This window comes from Tinamus guttatus, unplaced genomic scaffold (genome assembly GCF_059628265.1).
Source record: "Tinamus guttatus ecotype Peru unplaced genomic scaffold, ASM5962826v1 Tinamus_guttatus_pri_ptg000209l, whole genome shotgun sequence".
Taxonomy (NCBI): Eukaryota; Metazoa; Chordata; class Aves; order Tinamiformes; family Tinamidae; genus Tinamus; species Tinamus guttatus.
In genome coordinates this window covers 1,803,888-1,824,284 of record NW_028288743.1, presented here as the reverse complement: position 1 = coordinate 1,824,284, position 20,397 = coordinate 1,803,888, and the positions used below count along the sequence as shown (strand labels likewise).

The window sequence follows — 20,397 nt, the reverse complement described above, 5'->3', positions numbered from 1 at the left end:
CTATCCTTCAGAATAACTTCTTTCTGAAACTACTTCCTAGTGCTTTTTCCTGCACTGGAAGTCTATTCAAATCTGTTAGCTGGGAATTGGTCATGTGGCTGCTTCCCAACATGAGCACTAAGATGGGTTATATAACAAGACCAGGCACTCTTCCAGGTCTCTTAAACGTCAATAAACCCTTAGAGGGTCCCTTTTCTCCTTGTCCAACCACCCTGATCTGCTCAGGTCACCGCAGCACTGCCTCTTCTTTTATTTTTTTTTCAAGAACAAAGGATCTTCACAATTTCTAGGACCCATAGTTATAAACCTCCTCATTTCCCTGGAAGGTCCTACACAAGGTCCCACCTTAGCTATCCACCCAGCAATACATTATCTTCCATTAGCTTTGAGAAATGTTATCTCTATGGTACAGTACCCTGCACTTAGTTCTTTGGAAAGGGTGGACATTTTAAGACTTCAGGCTCTTCAGAATAGCTTTTTCTCCTGTTACGAACTGTGCAGTTAATTATTGATTAAGGTGTACAAATAGCAAAGTCATAAACACAAAAATTAGTGAGGGCTGTGGTTTCTGCAGCATGTGTGGAATGCAACTTTAACCACAGCAGAAATGGGAAACTGCAGTAGACTGTTCTGCTTCTGCAGTTCTTGGGATAACTGTTTCAGACAGAAATGCAAAAAACACTTGTATATTTTTGAGGGCAAAATCTACCTCCAAAGGCCTAAATCTTACCTCCAAAACATCGTAGTTGCAGTTTGGGTGATACTCAATGTCGAATTCATGGATGGTGAGTTGAATGCTGCTACCAGGTGCTGTGCGAATGTACCAGATGCACTCCCTATTGCTCGGGTAGCTGTTGGGGTAGCCAGGGCTGTGAAACGATCCTGACGCGCCAGAGAGTTCTCCTCCACAACCTGACAACACAGCAAAGCAGCCTGTCAGCGAGGGGCTCTGCAAAACCTCCCTGACAGCCCTGGGACACACACAGGCATCAGCACCTGCTTGGTGCACAGATGTCTACGCTGGGTTTCAGGGCCCTCACTGTAAGAGGGAACCAAGGTCTGCTCTCCAAGCAGGGAGGAGAGAGCCAGAAGCTGCAGGCTGGAGCTGTTGGCACTGCCCATGCAATAAGTACTTCACCTCCAGGTTTCCAAACCTCAGAATCTGCTTTGACAGCTGAAGAAACTAAGGCACAGAGTGAATAACTGACATTTTCATATTGGTCTCTAACTTGGTTTGATCGCTTCTAGAAAAATGAATTAGAACCATCCTCAGCTGTTCCTGGCCTCAACTAATACACTAAGCTGTGATGGGGAGGGTTTCCTATTGTTGCAAAAATGCCCTTTCCCATTGCTTTAGAAATCATAAAATTAAAAAGACAATACAATTTCCCTCAGTCCACTGAACATGGCTACAAGCTGCCAAGTCACAGTAGCTGAACTGGCTTTCTGATGTCTCATGGGTTTAGCATTATTCTTTTCTATTCAATTGTAACTCTGCAATGGTGAGACATGCCATGTGTGGAAAGTTTTGTGCTTTCTTTTCAGATAAGAAATTACTGTCTCAACCCCACTCCTCAGCCCCTTATGTGATTAAATCCTTACACATTCTGAGCTAGAGGAAAAAAAAGAAAAAAACCAAAAGGACACAAGCAATAGACCGAACACAGACCCTGGTTTGGCAGCACAGAGCAGCTGAACCTTGGAGATCGAAGCCCTTGGACGGCTGCCACTGTGGCTGAGGAGTCACTGGGTCTCCGATCACTTTCTATGCTCAGTCTTAAGCTCTTAGAAGGGGGAAAGACACTTGGAAGAAGGAGGATGTGGCCACAGCAGCCTTCAGCTCCGAGACAACTGCTACAGCCTTCGGTGCGAGGCAGAAAACCTCTCCACCTGCTTTATCACATGGCCTACGAGTTGCAAGGGCAGCATTTGCCAATCCCCTGCACTAAACACTTTACCTAGATAGTTCACAAAAGAAAATAATTAGCCAGTACCCATAAGGACATATATAGCAGCCTAGGAATCATCAGTGCCACAGATTTTGAAAATTTCAAGTAAAAAGACTGGCGTTCCCTTTCACTCCCCACATGCAACTCATGAAGTGTTACAATAAGTAGCTCAGGTGCCACTGCCGTGACTGCCATCACCCACAACCGAGCGGTTGTTTTTGCTACTGCAGCAAAAACAGCTCTCAGCTGTGGCTCTGCGGATGAAGCTGTTCTGCCCCTCATCTCTGTACCACCTAATCCATCAGCTTTGGCTGTGGCTCTCTCTTCCAAAACACGGGTGTATCATCTCGGTTTTAAGTGCCACACAGGCGCAGCCAGGAGCACAGAAACGATGGGCTGAGGCCATGGTTATGCCTTGGCTTTACTCATGCATCAGTGGCAACTCCTGCCCTCACTTCCTTCGGGTTCCCAGCGAGACCCTCTCCCTGGTCCAGTCCTGCTGCTGTCAGCGCGAACTGCGCACCAGAGGAGCAAGCAGGGTGGCTGTTTCCCTGCCACGTGCACAAAGCAAGGGAACTGTGGGTTTGATCTGATTTTGTGTGTTTCGTCCTGTCTTGCAGCTGCAGCATTTTGTCTCTATGCACATTACAAGCCCTCAAGTTTCTCATTCAGGCTCTAGCTAATCTTTTGCTAACAGTTTTTGTGGGATTAGTCATGTCACCCTTACAATGAAAATCCACATGCCATCAAGCTCTTTGCATTAATTTCCAAAAGGAAGTCATTGTCACATAGCAAAAAAAGCCTCAAAATGGTTATAATAATAATTAAGCCACCTAACAATCAACAAACTGTATTTCAAGAGGTAAGCTGTTACTTATAGGAAATATTTTGCAACATTAAAAACACCTACCCCTTTAACCTGCCCAACTGAACCACAAAGAAGTGTGAGACCCTCCTAAACTCTACTAAATCTATGCATAATTTGCAACTTGAATCAGGTTTCTTAGGCCATTACTCTCCTTAACACATTTCTTTCTTCATCAGTTTGTAAATGCCTTCTCTGATAAAATCAGGATGGTTAAAAGGCAGCTGCTAAACCCCAACAGCATCTACTGCCATCTCTGCTGCGGGGTCTTTCATCTCCTCACTGAAAGCTTGATCTGGACTCTCCCACCTTTGGCTCTGATGCCTTCAAGGGCTGTGAAAGGAAACAGCAGCAGGTCTGATAGGGAGAAATGTAGTTAAGAAGCTTTTTCTAAACTAGGTTAAGAGCCATGTAAAAGCAGACATGAAGGAGATGCCTCCAGTCATGCCAGCTGGGTAATTTGCATCTCTGACTCCATCACCCTGTACTCATGGGAAAACTGCCATAAAAAAATGAGAATTCCCACAGCTGGACAGCAGTTAGCTATAACCCCAGGAATCCTTTCCATGGCCGAGCTTGACCTCAGAGGTGAACTGCCGCAGGCGCAGTCCTGTTCTCCGCGTTCCCCAAGGAGAGGTCCCACACAAGGACCTTTCCTCCACCTTGCAGCACATGATGCTGTATAACATAACTGTACAGTATGCCCAGGAAAAGGCACAAGGGGATGTTAACAAGCTACTGATGTCTCAGTCAGGAGTAAGAGCAGCCTTTAAGCACATCCAAAACCAGTTTTGCCTTCAGCCCCCCCAAAGAGAGAAGCACAATGGGAAAAGGTGCTTCACTTGCTTCCCCTGCCCGTCCACACCGGTACAGAGCCACTACCCCCCTGTACCATTCTCTGCCCAGGAACCTTTCAGCAGAGACACAAAGAAGGTTTCAATGTAACCCACAATCACACTATTTTTTTCCTGTGCTCCCACCAAAAGATGGTCAAATTTTTCTTGAAAAAAAAAAAAAAAGGATCATTGGATTTGTTTCAGCTGGAAAACCAGGGACGAGGGGAAGGCCCGCGGCTGCATTTGCAGAGCAAGCTGCTCTATTTCTCTCCCCTCGGAAGCAGGGATGAGATGGCCACAGCGGGCAGGTTTCGGGAGGGGAGGGATTTCTCAACACACAGGCTCGCATGGCCCCGCTCCCAAGAGGGTGGAAGGGGGAGGCTGCGGAGGTTGGGCGTTGAGAACAAAGCCAGCGGGTATTTATCTCAGCCTGAAGAAAGCTGGGAACATTTTAAAACTAAACAGGCAGTTATGACTCAGCTTCTCCTACTAAGAGTTTCCTGATATCCACAAAGACATGTTTTTCATTTAAACCCAAAATGGCTAGGATGAGGGGAAAGCCGGTGTGCTGCTCTTGCACTACTCGGGCTGTCTCTCCAAAGCGGTTTGTATTTTCTCCAAGCTCATGATAGGTATGCAAAGCGCACCAATATCACACTATTGTTAATGTGTCATTTGTTTCCTCCCAATTGCAAAATGCTCCCAGAAACGGTATTTTTTAAAAGAAGATCTTCTAAAGTGCTCCAGTAAAGGAGGTAAAATTTAGACTTGCATGATATTTTTTTCTTAAAATGAATGTACTGAATTCATGTCATCAATCCCTTGTTAATTGTCTGAAAACCGATCAGCAATTGCTTCTGCTTATTTCTAAGTATTCTCTGAAAATACTTGAAAAAAAAAAGAACAAGCTAATCTTGGCAAATATGTGAACTTCACAGACCTCCATACAAGAGCAGAAACCTCCATGTCAGGCAGAACCATAATGTATGAGCTCTCCAGGCAACGGGAGGAGAGCTCACGTGCTGGCCTTCTGTGCTCACACAGATGAGATAAGAATCCTGCTGTGCTTCTTGGAGAATTTTTAATAAAAAATTATTTAACAAAAGCTTTATCAAAATACTTAGATATTTTAAGAAATATTCCGATATTAAAACTCATTTTCTATAGCATTTATGGAACATTAAAAGGATGAAAACTCAAATAATGATAGCAAAACTTATTGGAAATGTTTACAAACCTTTTCCGTGAAGTATTTGCCAAGCCTTAGAACCAAGAAAAAAGAATTTCCCTGGATATTGTTTGTAATTCAGAAACTGGTTTTGATTAAACCGCTTTGCACTCTCTATTTCAGTTCCTAGAATGTTATGGATTCTTATTACTTGACAACTACTTGTCCTGCAAATGCAAATTCCGTACAATAGTAGCTGCCTAATTTATCAAGACCCTGAAATCCGGAAAGTTTAAATGATGAAGTGATCAGCTCAGCTAATTAAACTTCTCCCATCTCTGGCTTTACCCCAACCTTCTCATGATGTTTACAACTGTCTATAAACATCAGATCAGATTTCGCTTCTACTCAAATATTTTTTTCCTGTTTATTGCAACAAAGAGAAATTTTTTTTAAGGGCAACTGCAATTGAGGAGGCAGATCATACGAACTGCTGCCTGCTGCCAGGTCCCACTGACACAAGGGTGAATCTGAAGTGGCTGAGTACCTAGCAAAGCGCCTGCAGAAGTTTCTGCAGCACAGAAGTACGTGGTCTTGCTGTACTGGGACAGCTTCACACACGGCTGCACTGTGGAAAAGTTTCCTGTGGCTGAATTGTGGATGGCATAGGCTCAGTGTGGGCAGACCTCCTTGAAGAGGCTTTAGAAACTTCAACTTTAGAGCTAAACAGAAAGAAAAAAAAAGGGGGGGCGGGGAGAGAGATTCTTTTAGTAGCTAAAAGGTCTTGGAGTTCCCTTCAAAGTGCTTAAAACAGCTACCTAAGGTGGTGTTAGTTGCTAGGAAATCCGACAACAAATAGAAAGCTCAGGAAACCTGCATTTGGTGGCTTTGCTTTCCTCTGGTTAAAATCTGGGTAGGCAGCAAAGATGGTACAGGGCGTGATTTATGGACGTCCCTCCGTATGAGTGCCTGGCTGGCTAGCAGATGGTGCTCATTAGCTGAGGAAGAATCTCTGGTCTCATAAATAATTACAGCTGAGCACTGAAGTAGTAATCTGTGGAAACCTCAGGGTTTTTGCAAAGTTTTCAGATTTATTCAGGGGTATGTTTTTACCCACATGCTAGAAACTCCCTTCCGTACATCTTAAAGTGACTTGGCAGCGGTCACATAAAACCAGAGTTAGGGAAAGGGAAGGATTCATGATTGTTCCGCTCGTGGAGACATTTTGATCAACATTAACCAAGTCCAGTTGTAAGGAGCACGTTGCAAGAACATTTGCCTCTACACCACTAATAGTGCATGAAGCATAACTTGGATTTGATTCTGTTTTTTTTTCTCTCTTGTGTAGATAGAGAAAAAATCCCCTGAAGTAGTGGGGTAATTTTTGTGAAGAGGAGTTGCAAAGGTGAGTAAAAACTTAAGAGTGGGAAATGTTTTTTCCCCCTTGTGACTTTGTTAGCCACCTCTATAGCTTTGATTATTATTGCTTTATCAGCCTCTTCAGTCCTGATCATTTTCCTCAGTGGAATCCAGTCTGACACCAGTAAGATGTATATTAAATAAAAAACTACTGGGAGCCAGACAGCTAAACGCAAATGCAAGTATTCAAACAAGACTTGAATCCTCTGAGATCTTGCCTAGTCACAATTATCTTATCAGCTGCAGGTATTCAGGGTTTTTGGGGGGAGCAAAAAGAAATTAAAAAAAAAAAACAGGACTTACTTTAGCTTTCAAACCTTGATCAAACTGTTCAGTGCAAACTCTTTAAGAAAATTCTGGCCTTGATCTTAGAAATTAGCTTATGGTGTTTTTTTTTTCAGCTTCCTGAAGAAACCGAAATTAGTTCTCCTTCAGCTCTCACAGAGAAAATGTCCATGTTTTCCAGTAGCCAGACGGCAATACAAACAGGCAGCTCTGAAGACACGTTACACCCACAGCTCCTAACAGCTGCTCAGGACTTCAAAAGATCCGGTCCTGTGCCCTTCAGACGTAATGTGACAAAAAGACAGTGAAAATGAGCAGTTGTTTTTGAAAACTGAATTCCTGGCGATTTGTCCAACGCTGCCCAAGAAATAAGCAGCAGAGTCAGGCTCCAGGTTTGGGCAATCCTTTGCCTCAGCTCCCTGCCTGACCTTCAGTGCTTTATTCTTTCCCACAAACCTAATGGATGCTTCGCATTTATTAGCAATAAATAATTTCTCCATCTTACTGTAATATCCACCGTAATATTCTGTTATGCGCCACTGAAGGACTAAGACACTTTTTTCTTTTTCTTTTTTTTTTTTTTTTCCTGGCATACACGCTTAAAAACTCTGTCTGTTACAAGGCTTTTAACATTTTTCATCTTCTGAAAATACGGAGCCAGAAGAATGAAAACCTCCCTTCTCGTGACCCACGTGTGCTTTCTCCACTCCCTGTCCGTCAATCAGGGCTCCCCAGGGAAATCCAACAGAAAGAGATGATGGTGAAAGAGAAGAGCAATGCTTTGGGCTACCTTATTCTTTTCTCAACACTGTGCTCTGCTTCTTTTATAAAGGAGAAATTAATACATGTCACAGAATGCCAGACACAATTCTGACTGAGAGGAGCAAATTGAATTTGCATGCAATACTCCCAATCATGCAGCCTCCTGACTAAGCTGCCAATGAAATGCAGAGATGTATATTTAAAGCTGCTAGCTGCTGCATGCACATTGCTTAATAAGGTAAGTGACAGGTCTAGGAAATATGTATCTTCTTAGACCATGACAGTTGTCACTGGTGTAATTTTGCACTGAGAGACCTCTGGCCTTTTGGCCTCCTGATTTTTTTCTTTTTTTTCCCCTAAGGAAGCAATTCAGTTGGCAGGCTGTCTTTGCAACCTCTAGGCTGCTACCAAGAGTTTGTTATTTCTTAAAGGGCCACCATATTATCAAACACATCATTGTCTGTAGTAAACATCCTAATAAAAAACTGAAGTGGAATAAGCACCTTGCAGGTTCAAGCTTTCCTCTGGTGCGTAAGGCTCTTGAGGCCTTGGCTGCAGAAGAAAACACTAGTGATTTAACCAAATCAAATTTAAATCTAGACTAATCAATAAAAGCTCCTTAGGTGGAGACTGCTATTTCAGAACCCAAACCATTTTTAAATTGTATTGTTTGCGCTATTGCATTCTATCCAACTTAAAACGATGTAAGCCACTTTTAAGCAGAAGTAACAGCATTTTCCCAAGATAAGAATCTTGGATTCTTTACGGGAAAGCCTGAAGGCTGGGTTTTCACTGGGAATTTTATACACAGCTCAGCAGCAGAACAGATCAGGTGCAAACGTTTCAATCCAAAACACTTCAGATCTGTGCCCTGCGTGGCAGCCAGGGGCTCCAAGTGTCAGTGACCACAGGTGAATTTTTGGCTGCTTCTGGTCATCTCATAACTTCTAGCAAAGCTGCGAGGGTGTCTGAAGTGAATTGTAGCAGATACATGGTGGCAAATCTAAATGCAGCTCTCCTTTATCACCAAAGCAAGCGAATGTCCTTGATATATATCACAAAGAGGCTCCACAAATGCCAGTTAAGGTGAAGATGAACTGCCTGAGAAATAGTTCACAGGAGCATGAACTCTAGAGTACACACATTTGTCAGCTGAGCAGAAGTAAAATCTCTTCCCTCAGCAATATATATAGCATGTTATTTCCATGTCAGGTGAGATGCTAACAGACCCAGGCTTGGATTTCCTTAGAGATCTGCTCAGGGAAGACGAGACCTGAACACTTTGCTCAGAAACACCCACTCAATGACTGCATTTCCTGCTGAGTTCCCCCTGCCAGGGGAATTCCTCAGCTGAGCTCTTCTTGTGCATTTAGAAGACTTTCAGAAGGGAGAAGCACATACGGCACACTGACCACAGCAGCTGGTCCAATCTTATCCAGCCTAGAGCAGCAGTATATACCCACAAAATGTAACCCCCACGGGTAGGAGGAACACCTGTATTTGTGTGTGACAAATTGAGAAAAAAATAAATCAATAAAAAAAGGAAGTGCTTGCAAAATGCAGAAGGCAGGCGGCTGTGGGAAGCTCGGGAGGGATCAGCCCTCGCGGCAGAGGCCGGCCGCTCTGCAGCTGCGCTGTGCGGAGCCGCGGCGGCCTTGCCGGGCCGGGCCCAGGCCGCGCCGCAGAGCCGGCTCCTCGGCCCGCGCACGGCGCCACGTTAGCGCTGCGGGGCGAGAGGCCGAGGCCTGGGGCCGGGAGTTCCTCAGAGGGGCCTGCGTCAGCCCGAAAAGGAGTACAGGGGTGGGAGGGAGTCCCAGCGTCCAGGAAATGTGTGCGGGGGTGGAGGGAAAGCGCAGCAGTGCTTACGAAGCAGGCAGAGTTCAGAAAGCTTTCAGGGCTTTAGAAAAACAAGTTAACCCAGGCCCATGGCTACTGTGTGGAGCTGATGTCATCTGGCTCCGTGCATAAAAGCCTCCACTTTTTGTTCTTTTGTGTGTGTCTGGGGGTGACGTCACCACAAAGCACAAGGACGAACCTTTGTGTTGCAGCACTTCCCGCTGCTCCTGCCACACATCTCCCAGCCCAGAAACGCTCCCTGACCTCCGCTGAATGCAAAACACCGCTGCCTACTCGCAGAGAGCCCTTGGGGGCCTCAGCAGACCACGGCCGTGCCGACGAGCCCCTGCGCCAGCACCGTGTGGCTGGCGGGACACCGCAGCACCCACCGTCGGGCCCCCTCACCGACTGCAGCCGCTTTACCCTGCTGCTTCACGTTGCTGTCAGAGCCGAGCGGTGTGAGCTGATTATACAGAAGTGGCAGCTGTGGCTACTTCACTGCTTTCAAGGTTGGATCCTCTTTGATGGGACGTACAATGGCATACGATTTAATCTCGTTGCAGTGCAATGTTGCCATTAAATAAGCAGAGTGAAAAAGCTGCATTCGGAGCCTTACTGCAGAAGGAACTGCCAGCATCGTTTGCAGTTGTACAGTCTTTAACAGATTTGTTTATAGCTGACATGCATGCTTGCCTATTTAATGAGGCCTGTGACGGTCTTCGTGACATGAAAGCACAAGAGGAAAAAGGCCCAAAGAACATCTTGGGCCAATGTTATTTCACACAGAGAAAGGCGGGAGAGAGGAGGGGGGTTGGAAGTGAATGCACTGCCCAACAAAACAAGGACCACAAAAACAACCAGAGCGAAGCTTGCACAGAAAACACAAGTCTGTGGGAATTGTGGGCAAAATGAGGGTTGAATGTCTCCTCTGGAAAGCCCAAGGCACCCAACGTTCCCCGGTAACTGAGTATATCACCTTTTGAGCACAGAAATTGTGCAGATGCTCCTCATGACAGCGCAAAGGGTGAAAGGATATTTTGAGAACAGTACTCAAGTCAGCTCTGAACTTTTTAGGTGTATGTGTGAAGACATCAGGAATTACTAGAAAATGTTATGTATTCAGAGCCATAATGTGTTATTTCTGTTTAGTCAGAGCTGCGACATAACCTGGGACTTCACTCTATGTTCAGAGAAGAAGAAAACACACTTTCCCAGAGAAAATCTGGTTACCTACCATTGGCATGCCACAGCATCTGGAACCCACTTCTAGCATTCAGTCCGTCAGAGAAAAACACCACGTGGAGGCTGGTTCCCGTGGTGTTCCCTGCTGGGGGAAGAGTCTGCCCACAGAAGGTCCCTATCAGGTTGGACTGTGCATCAGGCCCATCATAGAGCTGCAAAAAAACAAAAAATATTCCAGTGAATAAAAAGCTGCTCCCCAATTCTGAAGGTTTTATAAAGGATGTCGAAGAAAAAGTTGGGAGGCTTCTCACATTGGCCACCTTTCCACAGCAAAATGAGCTACAGGAAGCATGGTGAGATTTGGATGCAATGATGACCAAATATAACTTCAATATGTCTTTAAACCTGGTTGCACACTGTGCACAGTAGGAAGGTTTTGCTGTTGCTGTTTTGGCGTGTATTGGGGGTTGCTGGGGAAGCAGATAAAAGGCAAACAGCAATGAAGTGAAATGGAAACAAAAAGGGGATGTCATGGATCCAGTCTGACTGTGAATCTAACACATGCTCATTGCCTCCAAACCTCTTGGAGATAACTCAAAATGCATCCCCGTTCCTAAGGGTCACACTCAGGTGATGTCAGACTGACCAAACTTGTGTTACATAAAAGAAAAGCAGTCAGCATCACAAGACGCTCCCTGAGTTGTGAGGACAAACTGAACACAAAGCAAAGTGGATCCTCAAAAACTAGAAAGCAAACTTCTCATGTGTTAATTTATTGTCCTATCTCATGACAGTGCCCTGATTTGAAGGAGGGGCCTGTATCATGATTTCTGAATTTTTGCACTTAGAATCAATCTCATACTCTACGAGACAGTATTTTGACAGTCAGGGAGTTTACAGACATAGTTAGCCTGAAAATCTTTCTATTCCCTAACACAGATGAAAAAGTTGCCATCCCACCCTTAAAACATCATCACTCTAAAAAAAAAAAAAAAAAGAAACAATGGAGCAAATTGAATGATAGGGAAATATTGCTGTTTTATAAACCTTGAAGTCTGAAGTTAGTTATATCCTCGTATTTAAATGAAAACACTAAATACATGTTTTGACTGGGTGACAGTGGATTCTCAGAGCTTTTGTTTTAATCCTAGTTTTGTGACTTGTTTCAGATGCAGTAAATCATACTGAATCTGTGTTCTTCACTCTCAATATCGAGTTGGGGAGGGAGGCTGGTGGGGCTATATCACATTTGCACACCTGGTAAAAATCAGACATTTTAGCTAACCTGCATTTGACTTATATCAGATTGCCAGTTATTGTCAGGTTTGCTTTATTATTTCTGCCAACGTTACTATGATTCTCAAAGCTTAGAAAAAAAACAACCCTTATGCTTTTTTATCACTTTGCCCCAGGTCATCTGATCTTCTCTCTCACAGAGTGTATCTTCTAACACAATCCAGCAAACCTTTGGCACAAAACTGTGTCTGAACATTGTGACTTTTTGCATGTTCACTTTCAGAATTTCAACACAAACTTTCTCTGTTCTGAAGCCATCACCATAAAATTCCCTCCTGCACAGAATCAAACCTATGATCTCTAGAAAACAGCCCACAGTTTATTTATCTTTGCTCTCCATTCAAAGCTCTTTTCCAATACCTCTAATTCCACTAAGAATTCTCCTACACTGCACACCCATAGCATGGAAGTACAATATTACATAAAATTATAATTAACCACACTAGCTACAGTGTGCCTTTTTTGCCTGTGTTTTCCAGCAGAATTGTGAAGGAATAATTAAGCCCTTAGCTTTTGTATTCAAGGTGTTGATCCTGCAGAACTTTCAGAAAACCTGTTGTTGATTTAAGACATAGTTCATAGTTGGGGGCAAGAAAGCTACTCAAGTGGTTTCAAATCCTTAAGGAGTCAGTCAAGTTAGTATAGCTTAAAAAAATAAAAAAGACGTAGTTCAACCAGAAGTTATGGGCCCATTGCAGGAATAATTCTATGGTAATATTCTATGGCCTGTTTTGTGACTGGTGACTCCATCTTTTAAGTTTTAAATCCTCTAATTTCATGAAATGTCCAGAGCATAAGAAGTGTATTGGAACAGGATCATGGCATCACTGGTGCTTATAGAAAAGCCTAGACTTGATGTGTGTGATAAGAAATGTGAAGTTATGGTAAAGGGTAGATGTTAAGAAGGTTGGCATCCCTCTGTAGTCTTTCAAATGTGAAGCTTGAGGACTGCCCTGTGGGCAGATGATGCATCCCCTGCTCATCATAGCAAGTGTCCCGGGCTCATCATCTTCCCAGCCAATCTGAGTGCTTCACACATTCACTCATGCCTTATCTTCAACAAAACGAAATAAAGTCAGCTCCAGCACTGCTTCCTTCAACAGCTTCGTGGTATATGCTACTCTGTGGCTTGGAGCCACAGAAATATTACACCAGAAAAATATGAATGGGGAAGAGTAAATCAATGTGAAGACCACAAATCCATGTTCTCCATGAGGTGCAAATTGTGTGTTGAGTCACATACTTAACCATTAACTGCTAGTTAATTAGTGATTACAAATCAAAAAGAAGTGAGGAACCTTGGACTAAATAATATCCAGACGTTCAAATCAGAACAAAAAATAAGCTTCATGAATCTTCTGTAATTTTGATTCATCAGGGGAATGTTATTTTTATCTAAGGCAGGGGACGTCATATTTCTATGTAATTTCCCCTGAGAGCAGCCCGTCAGTTCTTCAAGACACAAATAACGGTTACTATAGCAATCACTTCATGCCATATTGCCCCGTCGCTGCGGCTCAGCCTCGAGTTTCACAGGAAATCCAACTGCTTGGCCAGCTGTAACTCATTGAGCAAGGCAGGCCTACAACAGCTAGGATTACAGCAGGTTTTTTTCAAGCTGTCTTTCACTTAGAAATGAAGGGAACAGCTGTGTGTTTTCACAGGGCATTTTGAACTTCTAAAAACACGTTTTGCTCTTGTATAAATATGGGTGAGTGAAACTGAAGCTGAATGCAGATCTCAGGAGCCGCAATTTCTCTTGTCTGGGATACGATTCTCATTCAAGAGCTTGTGATGTCCTCTGGGCTATCCTAAACTCCTGAAAATCGAGGGAAAGTGTTTCCTTAGGCAACATCATGCACCGTATTCCCCTTGCCTGCTCAAGATGATTGAATTTGGGGTAGTTCATTAGCAACTCCAGGACCAAACTTACTTTAAGAACTGCAATTTTTTTATTCAGTTCTGTTCTTTCTAGGACTCTTTCCCACCTATTCTTTGGGAAGATCCTGCTTGCTCCCTTTCTTGGATATTAATTTCATAATTTATTCATTTGCTCAAAACTTTTAGCATCTGTCAGGAATTCTAAGGGCTTCATAATGATTTTGGCAGGTAATGTTACAGGCAAAAACTGCTATGAGCTGTAGCACATTTTAAGGCCCTTAGCATGGCAAGACCAACCAAACCCCCTCCATTCGCTTCCACTGAAGCAGCTTCATATGAGGGGGAGCTTATTCCCTATGGGGGTTACTGACAATTCCCATTGTTAACTTTATTATTGGTTGTCATTATTTCATTATACAGTTATGGATAATTACACCAACTCTTATCTCAATTTGAATTTTGATGCAAATTCTGGGTAGTCTGAAAAGCCTCCATATGGAGACTGTCAGCAAATGCTCCGGCCTGCACTGCAGCGGTCAGGAAGGGAGGCTCTGCTAGGCCGGGATCCGGGGCCTGCACATGTCCCACCAGCCTCTGGGACCTCCTCCAGCAGCCACCGTGGCCTGCAAGAGCAACCCCTTCCTCGCAGCAGGGGGGAACCTCTCATGGGATTGTTTTGAGCCAGTGGTCACAGGTTTCCAAGCAGCTGAACAAGTAGTTTTCTAAAAAGGAAGTACTGATGGCACTGCGGCAAACGCCATAGCAGAAATGATGCAAAACCCAGGCAACATCATCATCATCTCAATGATGAATGGACTCCAGAGTGAAGCTAACGCTATTTGTTGATTATTTGAATTAACTCAGATAAAAACAATCCATTTCCAAGCAAGACATTTCCTTCCAGAAGGAATAGGATGCAGTCTTAAGAACCTGCAGGTCTCTCAGTAAGAGCAATAAATAAATAAATAAATAAATACAATGTGCCAGGATGTGGCACTTGCCCCAGCTTTGTACCACAGCAACACCGTTGGCAGCTGAAGAGCTTGGGCGTTTTGCTATTTCTGCACAAACTGAACGCAAAGAGAGTTATTCCTGTACTCCCATGGTATCAAGAGTTTGCAGTCAGTCATTCCGAAAAGCCTCCCTGACAACTCCTTCTAAACAATGGTTTAATATGATTGTTCAAATAATTTTATGACCTAGAAGCTCCCTTGCTCTGACCACCACCAAGTCTTCCAATGAAACAAGGCAAATTTCAAAATCTACATTCAGAAAATGATCGAAAGGCGCCAGCTCCAGAAACCCCCAGAACTGGGGCCTGCCTTCTCACCTACATGTATTTTCTTTGGCTAATTTAGCCATTTTCTTCTATAGTACAGTAGAAGCTGAAATCGTGCGTCACTAGACATATATCATACCAGATAATCTCTCTGGGATTTACCTAACATATGGAAATGTATAAATGTCTAGTTTTTAATAAGAAGAATCATATCGGTGTCTGTGTTTTGTCTCGTAACCTGAGCCCAAAAATACTCAGAGCCCTTTGAAAGTGTCAAGCGAAATCATATTGCACACTGGGCTGCAGAGACATATTTTTAAAAGATTTTTTTCTCTTATATCACTTATTTTTTTACCCTCTCAACGAAAACAACAAGAATTTCTAAAAAAAAATGCCCAAAATCTGCTCATCCTTATCTTTCTAGGAAAGGTACATTTCTCTATTGACATGAAAATCGGCTTGATTAGCAAGACTATGAATTTATGATACATACAAGAAATACCGGTTTTATCTTTGAACAAAACCTAAATTGTTTGGGATGAGGTAGCAGGAAACAACTGCTGTTCAGGAAAGGAGGGCCTAGGTGACACTCAGCTTCCTAAACAAGTGCGAGCCCTGAAATAACATCTGTACTTGTGCAGCAGGATATTTGGGCTTGTATTTGGGCTGATATTAGCAGAATGGGAAAGGCAAGACCTCCTTCAGCCTGGTGTGGTCATCTCCAACTCTCTTGAAGGCCTCCCTTGGAGGATGGAAAGCTTTTCCTCATACAGCTGGGATTTCTCCACCTCTCCATGGCTTGTGCCAAGGGGATAAGCCCCTTCATTGCACAGATAGCTCCACATATGCTGGTCAAGCTTTCCAGCATAATTTTGCAGGACAGAGGATGAACAGAGGAGAGCAGAACTCCAGCTGCAAACAGATGAGTGTCCAATGCCCTTTGTCTAGCGAGGGGCATGCACACACTGCCGTCCACCCCATGTGCTGCTGTTTCACAGTCACACCATTGCACAGCTTTTTCCTGAAGGTACAGCCAAAGTCACGCTGCTCTGAGCTGGCAGCTTGTGGAAGCGTGGCCTGCTTGGCGCTCTGACTCACTTGTGTGTCTGCGAGCAGGGCCTCTGCCCCTGGCCTGAGTCACTCGTGCTTCTTGTCATCTGAGGTTCCTGCAAGGATTGTACAACGCTTTCACCACCGACAAATTTAGTGCTGTGTTGAGGTTTTTGCGTTCTTTTCAAAATCTGCTTCTAAGAACCTTTCAGATAGCAAAACCAAAGTGCACTTCAATTCCGGCAATGCAGGCAAATGGGAAAACAGAAAATCCTTCTGAGCCCTGAGCCAGTCCTAGCTAGGGTGGCTAGTGGTCTGACACTCTCCTCTTCCAAAGCATCCAGTTCATACTGAAAATCTGAGCAAGAGCTGTAATTTCCCTGGGAGGCTGCCATAGAAACCCGGGGAGAATTCTCTCTTTTATTCTTACACTCCTACTCTGAAGAATGTTTTGTGGAGGCCTGCAGTCCCCTGAAGGAATTCAAGGATGGGCTGGCGTGCTGCCACGTTGCATGGCAATGCGCTAACGGATACCACTGCAGTGTGGCTGTAATTTGATGTCTGCATGCAGAACCTGGATGGGTGTATTGAATATATCATCTGCTTCCCCAGGGTGATGCACTAGCAGTGACATTTCACAAATCCATCTGTGGCCATAGGCAAAGCTATTCTCTGTGCTTGGAGAATTCCTGCAGCACTTTAAAAAAGAACGGATGTATATAAAATGTAATAATGTTAATCTCCTAGTTACAAGCACAGAAGCCAGCAAAACTGGAAACAGGGAAAGCTTTTTCTTCTATGATAAGCTAATAAAAAAGAGGATCACCAGCTAAGGGCAAGCAGCAATTATCTAATGCATTATTCCCAGAAGGAGAAGAAGGATATTATGGCACATCCCTGGAATGCTACTGTGGTTTAAAAAAAAAAGGCACATATCCTGTTACTGCCAGAAGGAAATGAAATAGTACTCAAGACCAGATGCCATATGAATTAATGTACTCATTTGGTAACATCCATATATAAGACTGCAATGATATTTTAAGCACCATGAACCTAATTGCTGAAAGACTCTGGACTACTTCAGTATATTGGTAGTAAGAAGGCAAGCAAGTGATTTATGCCCAAGAGTAATTCTGCCCTGAGCTGGAGCAGAAGGGAGGCCGCTGTGGATGTGACTGCAGATCAGGCTCAGTTGCCTCCACAGAATGTGCCTCTGCACGTACATAAAATGTCATTTCTTGCAACTGTGTTTCCATCCTTGCCACCAGACATTAGTCATACCTGCACCGCAGGCCAAGGGGTGGGAGACCCAGACAGAGCTCTGAAGCTTCTCTTGCTGCACAGCAAAATCTTCCTGTCTGCTTATCAGGCCCGTGGCATCTTGCAAAGGGCGAAACCAGGTCTTCCCTGCACGTGTTAAGAGCAGACACTAAACACACTGGACTTCAAGGGAAGGTTATGCTTTGTGAATAGAAGAACACGGAGGGAGATTTTGCTGAAGGACAGAAAGATCAGTTGTTTTCAAATAATATTTTTCTTGGATAAGGAAGGAGTAAATTTCAATCCTACTGCAAGATTCTAATCATAAGGGCAATAACGTGATGTTCTCTTTATTTCTAAAATAGCTTTGCCTCTGTGGAGACTACGCTCTGTCACAGTTAGGTCTAAGAGGACAATTCATCACTAAAGATGGGAAGTTAAATATATGCTTATTCAGCTAACAACCCAATGAGCTTAGAGGAAGGAAACACATTTTTATGTCTCTGCAGTATCTCACTGACTAGAGGAGTCTGATGACTCCTCTAGAAAAACTAATGGTATGTTTTTAAGCCAAGCCACAGCATACAATATAATCTAGAGACCATCCAGTCTAATTACAGGTAGTGCAACATCATTTGGAAACAGCCCCTCGTATCATATCATTACAACTTTTCTACATGTCCTTATCACAAGGAACCAATCGCATAGTCTTTCAACTTTGCTAAAATTTTCTGCAAAATGTCATGCATCCTGTGAGCATTGCTAGCGATGAGCCAGCATCCTCTGACAGACCATGAAACACTCTCATTTGCTGAGAGTGCTCACATGAGGTTCATGCTGGAGACTGCCTTGATAAAATCTGCAGTTTTGCCTCCCTCCCACACGTCCCCTGCTTTATTATTGGCAGCTATACACAGCGGTTTAAATTGCCACCAAGGCAGGAGAGTCGGGCTTCCTCCTTCCTGCTTGGCCCAGGTATAAATATTTGCCTGTGCTGCAAAACGAGATGCAGGGCCAGGGCCTGCACAGGCCCAACTGAGTCAGGGTCGCTCTGAGCTCCCTGCCAGGGGAAAATGCTGCACAGCCCAAGCAAACCCAGCCAGCCGCTGCAAAGAGCAGACTGGCTCGCAGGCTGCATCCCGTGAGCAAAGGAGAAAAGAAACAGGGAGTGCAACGTATGGCTGACTTCTCATTATACAGCTGCGACTGCATTTCCAACTGGGACAGCCATACATTGCACCCAGCCTGAGTGCTCTTCGGGCATCTGAGTGCCTTTGCAATATATTGTATTTGAAACGGTTTATTTGCTGTAAGTAACAACAGTATCACAGGTAACCAACAACCACGAGGAATACCTGTTTGTAGGAATTTCTGTTTTTGTCATTATTTTACATGTTTAAATTCTGACTCATATGTGAACTAAGCCAGGGAGCAAATAGCAAAGCTGAATATTTTCTCTATTTATCAGCCTGAATTAGTCACAGGGCAAAATACACTTCTCATACACTGACTGTGGGTTTGGGTTGGAAGCAGAAGTCATAATTCAACCCAGAAGTCAAGAGTGGAGGCTGGGCCCCAACCTGCGGAGCGTGGGCCCAATCCAGCAGCACATATGAATGCAGCTTGCCCGCTTTCCTTCTCCCCACCCTTTCACAGACACTATGCTTTTCCCTTCAGAATTCAGAAACATCTCCAGAAAATCAGAGTTCTACTTTGAGGCATTTATAACATTGTAAAAATATTTCCATGTGCATCAAATCCCTCTCTGCGCTGACTTTGAGTAGCAGCTCTGTTCTTCATCTTGTTCTGCAGCTGTGTCATTTCCTGACTGTGCTCTGGGCTCGGCTGGGCCAGATCTCTGCTGTGAGGCCTTCCTAGTGCTTCAAATGACACCCCGTTCCTCTCCCTCGCTCACCCTCTCACCTCCACTGCCGTCATCAGCTAAACCAAACCCCGAACCCTTTTCCTTCCCATCCCCAGCTTCCCAGCAGCAGACATTGCCACCAAACCTACCTGTCCCAGTCACCTCGGAGGCAGGGAAGGGGGAGAGCAAGCGGGGAAGGCACAGGAGAGCGCCAAACCCGGAGGGGACGGGAGGAGCAGGACCTGGAAGGCCCTGGGGACCTGGATCCACCCCGCCTGAGACCACAGCGCCAGCAGCCACCCCGTGCACAGAGGCACGTGGAAATGGCCCGAGCAGCAACCTTTTGCCATAAAAGAATCTCAAAATTAGAATGTGGAAGAAAAAAAAAAAGAATTAAAAAAAATTCAGTTGAACAGTTGTGCCTTTTTTGTGTGTGTTATCAACCTTTTTCCCATTTTGCAGTGGAGTCAGATTCCACATGGATTTCACACAGAAAAGCCCCAAATATCTGCAGTCTGCTTAGAAAGTGATCTGCGACTTGTTCCAGATGATTCCCCCTCTCCCCTAGCCCATCTGGTGCTGCACCCCTTGCCAAGACGCTCTCCTTGCGCAACGCGCGGGCTGGGAGCAGACGCTATTCAGCTCCCTGGCCGGTTCAACCTTGTTCCCCTTTTTTACACTATGGCACATTTTTGTGCAGCCTGCAACAACCAAATGAGAACATCTTTTCCAAGTGGTATTTCTTAATGACATTTGGAGAAAGGCTTTCAAGTAATGTGACATGAATTGCAAATTAAAGCCTCCTTAGCACACTTCCATGACTGTTTCCTCTATATACCTCTTTCAGTCTGTGTTTTCTTTGATTGGAAGCAAGGAGAAATGGTTAAAACAAAGGGAGCAAGTACTTTGCTGCTCCCTCTCTCCTCCCTCCTTCCCTCCCTGTGATATTTTTATTTCTCTTCTTCCAAGTGCTTTGGACCAGGTCTCTGGCAGTATTCCTCCATCCTTGACTCACATCTAGAAAAGAGTTTTCTGGCAAGGCCCCTGCTCCTCGCTGGCTGGCTACTGTGTGCAAGGCCCCTGCCCTTCACGGATCACAGGCTTAGGCGCCTTGGGACTAGTGCTGGCCTCTCTGTTTGGCGCCAATGTCTCCTTTCCAGCCTCCTCACAAAAACAAATCGGAGTTTAAGCGACTTCTGTTAGTTCTCAATACAGTGCTCCCTTGTTTGTTTTATTTGCATGTCTATTCTTTCTTTCTGTTCCTAGCTCCAGCATAAGAAAGCTGGAAGAACACCACATTTGTCAGTTTATTACCTATTTTTGAGCTGGCTTGGTACAGAGGTAAAGGGAGCTAAGGAGGACATCATGTACACCAACACAAGGCCTACTGCTCCACTTATGCAAGACTGGCCCCAGAGTAAGTATGTCCAGAAACATGGTCCCTATTCCGTAGTGCTCTCCTTGG

General features: G+C 44.4%; 1 protein-coding gene across 3 annotated transcripts in view; it reads right to left on the bottom strand.

Moving 5' to 3' along the window:
* Window positions 1-20,397, bottom strand: part of CUBN (cubilin) — a 134,123-nt gene that overhangs the window by 72,344 nt on the left and 41,382 nt on the right. For all 3 annotated transcript variants that reach the window (XM_088524335.1, XM_088524332.1, XM_088524334.1), the window contains 2 exons: window positions 10,355-10,514; window positions 731-912 (listed from right to left, as the gene is read on the bottom strand). In XM_088524335.1, the coding sequence (XP_088380461.1) occupies window positions 731-912; window positions 10,355-10,514 (342 nt within the window). The remainder of the gene's footprint in view (window positions 1-730; window positions 913-10,354; window positions 10,515-20,397) is intronic.